The 7,166-nt window shown below is 36.6% G+C and overlaps 1 protein-coding gene across 1 annotated transcript; it reads right to left on the bottom strand.

Moving 5' to 3' along the window:
• Window positions 1-973: 973 nt before the first annotated feature.
• Window positions 974-4,482, bottom strand: LOC121376003. Its single transcript, XM_041503758.1, has 2 exons — window positions 3,927-4,482; window positions 974-2,884 (listed from the first exon to the last, which is right to left on the bottom strand). The coding sequence occupies exons 1-2, from the start codon at window positions 4,092-4,094 to the stop codon at window positions 1,796-1,798; spliced, it is 1,257 nt and encodes a 418-aa protein (XP_041359692.1). The 5' UTR covers window positions 4,095-4,482; the 3' UTR covers window positions 974-1,795.
• Window positions 4,483-7,166: the final 2,684 nt, after the last annotated feature.

The following is a 7,166-nucleotide window of genomic DNA, read 5'->3' as shown; positions in this document are numbered from 1 at the left end:
GCTACATTATACAACGTTTAAAATGGACTGACAGACGTTTCTTATCTGACAATTAATTCATAGTCGTTTCAAACTGAAAATACCGGTGCTAGTTAATAGGAATTACTAAGCAGCAATCGGATTATACATGTACGGTGTCACAGTGGAAACAAAATACTTATAATACCCCAAGCCTAGGTTATATTCAAATCACAAACTTAACATTAGCACGAACATGCAGGGACCCTCCACAACCACACCACACTGAATAGAACTTTATTTTATTTACACTCCGGTCGTAATTCAGCGGCATATGAGGTACATTGTAAAAATATAATTAAATAAATAAACGACAAGATGGCACATTCGTCATAATAATGTACATCGGATATTCAAAGGTATATAGACATAGACATATATATATATATATATATATATATATATATATATATATATATATATATATATATATATACACACATACATACATATATATATATATATATATATATATATATATATATATATATACACACACACACACACACACACACACACTAACCACTACCACCCTAAAAAATCCAAAGAAGAGTATATTTATGTGTTCATACTTTCATTTGAAGACCTACATTGCATATACAAATAAAATGAAATTGTAAAAAACACCACACCCACTTTTTACCTGTTATTGTGCTCGGAATGTTGGAAACGCCATATTTGAACACCTTTGGGCCCTTATATTTCCCAACCCCGGGCCATCAGACTGACGGTGCCCCATCCACTTTCAAATCGCACTTACAGTGATCACCCACTTCCAAATGCACCCCACGGCCCTGACATGTATTGTTTTACAACAGAAAACAGATGCATATAATCATCAAACAAAACATGATTGAATCAGAAGGAAACAATGTTTAATTAATAACGCAGTGAATACATTTTTATTTACGATTATATGGATAAGGACCACACACAGAAAAAACCCTGCTGCCACTGCATGGGCTACTCTTTTTGATTAGCATGAAAATATATGCTATAGTTACATGCAACATCCCACAAACAGGATAGGACACACCACGTCATTTGTTATACCAGTTGTAGAGTACTGGTTGGAACGAGCATGAATGGAAAGTGTAACTACAAATAGTCGAATACCCAAGTGACAATAACAAAGATGCATATTTCTTGGGGTTTTCTTTTAAAGAAGAGTATGTGGTGTCAAAAATAGTTTTATAATGCATATAGAAGCAAATATGTCGTATATAAATCCACAAAAAGCATTTACTGCCTGTACAGCATTTAAAAATAAACGTATATTACATCATATTCAAATATTAATCAATTAAAACTATGTCATAAGGCCTGAAAGGAACAACTAGGAGCCAAACCATATTACAAAGTCTGTTTCATCCTGAGCAGATCTACCAGCACTGAACTATTGGAGTCCGTTGGGCAAATGGCCTACCAGCGTGGAGTAGTTGAAGCTCCATTAGAGGTATTTACTCGTAATGGATCGCCACGAACAAGCTTAAATGAACTAATGGAATGTAACAACACTGACACAAGAATATCTACACAAAATACCAATGACAAACTGGGTACTGGACAAGAAGGTAAGTCTTCTGAAGGTGCATGATAATAGTCTGTTAAAAAGAAGAATGCAAGGCAAAACAAAAGATTATGAAAACAAGAATACTCATGAATGGTAGATCCCACAAGTTTACGAGCGATGCATTTAGTAATATTATTCGTGATGTACGAAGTGACTAGTGTCACTAGTTAACAGTTTCATTATGATGACTAAAATCGTCTGTGACTAATCACTGTTTTTGATACCGTTTGGTTTTGTATCAAGAGTTGAAATGGCGGCTATCGATAAGTCTTCTGTAGGTTCGCTGTCGGTAAACTCCTTATCAAATTCCAAATTAAGCAGCTGCATCGTAAGACTTTTAACAGACGTATTACCAATATATTTCTCATGCTCTTCTCTCGGTGTCCCTGGTACTGTGGCAATGTGGTCCTTTAGATTACTGTATGCAGTGGTCGAAAACTTTGAAGCATAATAGTCGGCGACAAGATTTAAATCTTTGCTTTCAAATGGTGCAAGCGATTCACAAAACTCCTTTACCCTGCTCTCGTAATTTTTGTACTTGACTTCGCTTAGGTACTGTTCAACAAGGTTCGGTTTAATCTGTTCTCCAAACAGAGATCCCCGCCTCAACTGTGCACGATTACCTCCCCTTCTAAAACTGGGTTGAGCGTGAGCGCTTTTCACTCTTTCATTCCTAGACTCTTTATCCGGAGTCAGTCTAACCACTGATGCGGTTAGAGGTCGAGTCTGGACGAACGAAACCCTTGACCTATCTTCAACAGACGCATGGTGCGAGTCTGGTGTTTTCCTTCTGTCATTTTCAAAGCTAATGCTTTCCACATAAGAGTGTATCTTGTCATCAGTTGTCTCGCCGTCGATACTTGGAAGGACTAAATATTCCTCATCCACCCTTGTTCCAGTGGCTGTAGCAGGACGAGTGGTGAAGTGTTTCTTCGCATCTAGCCGTGCACTTGCTGGACGACTTCTCGGTCTCGCCGGTAGTTTCATAGAACCCGATGTCTTTAACGCCGCACCTTGTTCATCGAGGACAGCGCGAATCAAGAGGTCCATATCTCTGTTCGTGAGATCTTCAGGTTGCCTCCCTTGTCGTGTCCTCGTCGTGCCGCTCCTGACACACGGCCGCTGGTGGAGCCTCTTGAGGAACTCCAAGTCCTCTTCGTTGTCATAGCAATTGGTATTGAGGCCATGCATGTGTTTCTCTCGTAACGCTCTGACCCTGTCTTTGTTACCCCACATCTGAGCATACGCCAGCTTGGACCGGTGCAGTTTTGTCTGGAAGCGTTTGTATAATACCTTAAATTATAAAAAAACTAAAACAAATCAGCAACAGAATATAGGAACTTATAATGAAATATTAGTAAGCAAGTAACTAGGTCCCTTACCTCTCCATTCCATATAATAATTATTTAACATTAATAAACGTCTATGGTTAACACAATTACAAGTAAACACAAAAGGAAAGGACTATTTTAAATGACACCTCGGTATATTTTAAACAGGGATAATTAGTGCGTTAACATATCCATGTGCTTACTTGACACTTGCTTAGTGAGCGAGGAAACCTGCTGTCACAAAAAGGCTATTGGATGGATGGATGGATGGATGAATGTATAGATGGATGATTTTGGTGTATGCATGGGTGTATAAATGGTTAAGTAGGTAGATGGGTTCATGGATTGAATATAGATAGAAAAAAAGGATAAATGCAAATTTTTTTTTATAAATTGTGTTCATAATATATTTCTAAATAGAAATTCATTTGGCCTCAAGTAGAAAGCAAATACTTTTTTTTTTTTTAAAGTAGGGGAACTCTAATAACAATTTACAATTGCTAAAATTGTAAGGTATATTAGCTGTGGGGAATGGTTGTATGATAATAGTGAATTAATTGGGCAAACATTACAACTGGTGGTTCAGTATTACAGTAGGTTTTATGACCACCAAAGATCTTTAAGGACGATTGGGGTCAGAAGTGAAATTTTAAAGTTGACGTTTTTTTATCAGTAAATCGCAAATTCAAACAATAAAAATGACTAAAAACAAAACAATATCAACTGTATGATCAACAGAATGAAAAGGATTGACAGAAATAATGTTCCATGGTGATTAATGGACCTTCCTGGAAATTGTCAAAATCGAGAATGACACTCCACGCACGTATACGGTACAACTGCGTGATGCATGTGCAAACTATGCAATGTGTTTCGGTGTGTTGATAAAAAGACCTGAACGTTCTTTACTAGGATGTCTAATAGTTGTTATTAACATTAATATTTCGGGTTCCCCATACTTTTTTTGAAGAGTATACATGCTATCACTCATATATTTAAATTACCTTCTGTTCGATAGTTATTCTATGAACAAATCTCCTCTGTGCCCTGTCCAGCACTTGGAGCTGTCTCCCCAACAACATGTCTTCCTTCCAGTTCGCAGAATACACAACTTGCGACCTCTCCGACGCCTCGAGGCCCTTGCCAGCTTCAGGGTCTATGCTAATCTTCATGGTTAAGGTTTTGGCTTTAAATATTGTTTCTTTGGTTGCGTTGGTTGAAAAAGTAAATAGTGAAAGAGGAGAACAAAGTGATGATTTAAACTGGATGCATCCTACGAATAGTGTCTGTTAAAATAAATTCCAATTTTGTTTGCATCTGTGTCTGGTAGAAGTGGTGGTGCAGAATTTGTCTTGTTCGAAGTAAAGTAACAGTTCCACTTTTTAATCAATAGTTTCAACGTTTTCCTCCACTCTTTGGACACACATTTTGCAGCGTTTACACCACCTTTCAGACGAGTACAGAATACTCAAATCTCTTTCAAAACAGATGGTCTTTCTGGTTCCGTAATAATTCTTTCCACTATTTAGTGTCCATCAATTACGATTACCTAGTGAATTACCTTACAGCAGCAGTTCCAAAAATATATAATTTACTAGTCCTTTTCCACAAGTTGAAAGTCTCATTCAGTTGTAATATCCTTCATCATCCCAACTCAGTTCTCATCTTGACATTGTATCAAACAGAATTCAGTTCTACAGTATTGTTACAAATCAAATTCCTTTCTAAATTTGATATTATTCTATTTCCAGGTTGCTCACAGATAATATTCTTCACAATAGTATGGTTATTTTATGTACAGTAGCCTGCTACTGTTAGTATATTAAATATTAAGTAAATTGTTTCGTCTTTCTTCACTGAAAAATCGCAAACGAGTTCATATATTCTCCGTAAACGAACCAATCCAATCTGTGTGATAGACTGAATTCGACCTTTACAGCGTTTTGCTGCCTTCGAGCTAATGCGAGATAAAAGAATACTCGAAGCAGACTTCCAAATCAAAACATTTCATAAAATTCTGGATAATAGCCAAACAAGCAATTATTGACTTTTCACAATGTTTAGTATATTTCCTGACTTTATTTTACTTAAATCATATCCTGTTCACAAATACCTAATGGTCTCCAACATAGTTATAACACCAGCAAGCGTGACTGAACCGTTTAAATGACAGGACGTTGGTATTTTACAGATTTATATTCAATACATTATGAATAATCTTGACAAGCATCCCATGAAACACAATGTCGAGCTTGAACAGTACCAGAACAAACTTCATAATTCTCCCACTGTTAAATCATACTTCCACTGCATTCAAAGAACCAGCTGTCTGTTCACATGCACACAATGCTCAATGAGAAACTGAGAGAAATACTATAGTGATTTAGTTACCAGAAACGCCGTACAATCTGTTTTCCACTTCAGTGTATATATTTATTTATATAGCCAGGAGTTACTTGGAGTCACCTAGCTGTGACAGATTTAAGTTTTATCAAACGTTCTAATACTACTGGTTCGCTGTAATTCAACATTTGATGTATATCCAATTTCAAAGCAGCGTGCTGGGCTTGACGTAATCCACACTGCTAATCCACGCTGCACTTTCCACCGGTGAATGCACAGAGTGTTTTCATTCGTGCAATATCATGCTAGATAGCCGTTGATCAAGCTCCTGAACTGTCAAACCGTTTTACACCATTAATGTTCGAGTCAAACCGTTCCCGAGCGCGGTGCCCACGATTTCACCTCATTCATCAGCGAACAATATCTCAAGTTTGATTAGCGCCGAGTGATTTATCACAATCTTCAATATCCAACAGAGTCGTGCACCAAAAGAACCAGGTTTACTGTTTCACGTCCGCAATGTTTCACGGGTAGCTTCGAGTACTACCGGTATTTCACAACACATACACGGTTAAGGAACTCATAAGCCTGGTAATATATAATAAATATGCTGTGAATATATCATTATTGTCAGTGCAAAGGTGGAGACATCACCCATTAAAAGGATTTTTATTGATCTGTTTCATTAGTGTTTTTCGGAAAGTGGAGGATTATCAATTATTTGCGTCTAATTCGAAAATTGGTTCTGTTTTTAGTACTTTCATCCCAGTTACAGTAATGCCCAACTACTTTGTGATTAGGAAAATTCTTCTCTTTTTTAATACATGCATAGTGATCAGAAAAACATTTTCCACGGAATTGATGCTATGCCAGAAACATTTTACTGATTTTTTAAAAACATGATCCAGTTGTTCAATGCATAGTTAAATTAACACCGGGTTAGTCTAATATTTTCCAATTAATTATTTCTGCACAAATACAAAATAAACTTTGGAGGTTTTAACATTCTGTTTTTAATTATTATTTGTAATGATTCAGTCCTTGGTTTTGAAAGTTTTTGCTAACCACCGGTTAAGCTATATAACGTTTGATTAACCTGGCCCAGAATTATATATTTAACTTAGCATGCATATACATGTACATAACTGTGTAGGTATAATAGAAAATGCTTTGCTATACATCTGCACGGGGTTGATTATTACCTCTATCGTTATCTCCTTGTTAAAAAAGGAGACAAAAACGTATTTAACCCAACCCGTGTGGTATTACGATAAAATTCTTTTTATAAACATGGTAATAATATTTCTTTGTCGGTGGTTTAGATAATGACTTGATAATGTCCTTCCAAAGTTTGTTTTACAACAATGGAAATGACATATATAAGGTGCGTTGTAAGTAATGGACCAATAATACAAACACCGAAATGGGTGTCGTTCATAACAACAATAACTCACACACACACTTTTGTTCTTCTGGTAAGGCATTCGGTGTAAAACAGGATAGTCGTTTCGTGATAAACTTCAATTTCACGCAACTTTACCTATATATTTGTTAAAAAAAAATAAACATTAAAAAATATATGTTGTTTGTTCCATACATGCTACTGCTTGTCAGTGCTATCTGAAGATAGGTACCACCAAGTAGAAATGTGCACATATCTATCTTTCTGATGTCTACAAACAAGTTGAGTTTGGTTTGTTTTTAACGACACCACTAGAGCACACTGATTAATGAGTTTTGTCACAGGTCTGTCTATATGTGTACAATAAATATTGTGTAGACAGGCTTGCTCAAGAGCCGTAAAGATCGCAACAAGTTCGTATGAGTTTGTATTCGCAGTCAGATGCTGGAACCACTCTTAAGGCGACGCCACATGAAATGAGTGCAGTGGCTTGGGGGGG

This window comes from Gigantopelta aegis, chromosome 6 (genome assembly GCF_016097555.1).
Source record: "Gigantopelta aegis isolate Gae_Host chromosome 6, Gae_host_genome, whole genome shotgun sequence".
NCBI classification, from domain to species: domain Eukaryota; kingdom Metazoa; phylum Mollusca; class Gastropoda; order Neomphalida; family Peltospiridae; genus Gigantopelta; species Gigantopelta aegis.
The sequence above is the reverse complement of the archived record's forward strand: the minus strand, read 5'-3'. Positions and strand labels throughout refer to the sequence as shown.

What these genes read in the sequence shown, in the direction of transcription:
- LOC121376003 (XM_041503758.1), bottom strand. Translation starts at nt 4,094, where the DNA reads ATGAAGATTAGCATAGACCCTGAAGCTGGCAAGGGCCTCGAGGCGTCG. An exon ending in GAATAACTATCGAACAGAAG is followed by an intron (nt 2,885 to 3,926) that starts GTAATTTAAATA and finishes TTATAATTTAAG; the next exon opens with GTATTATACAAACGCTTCCA.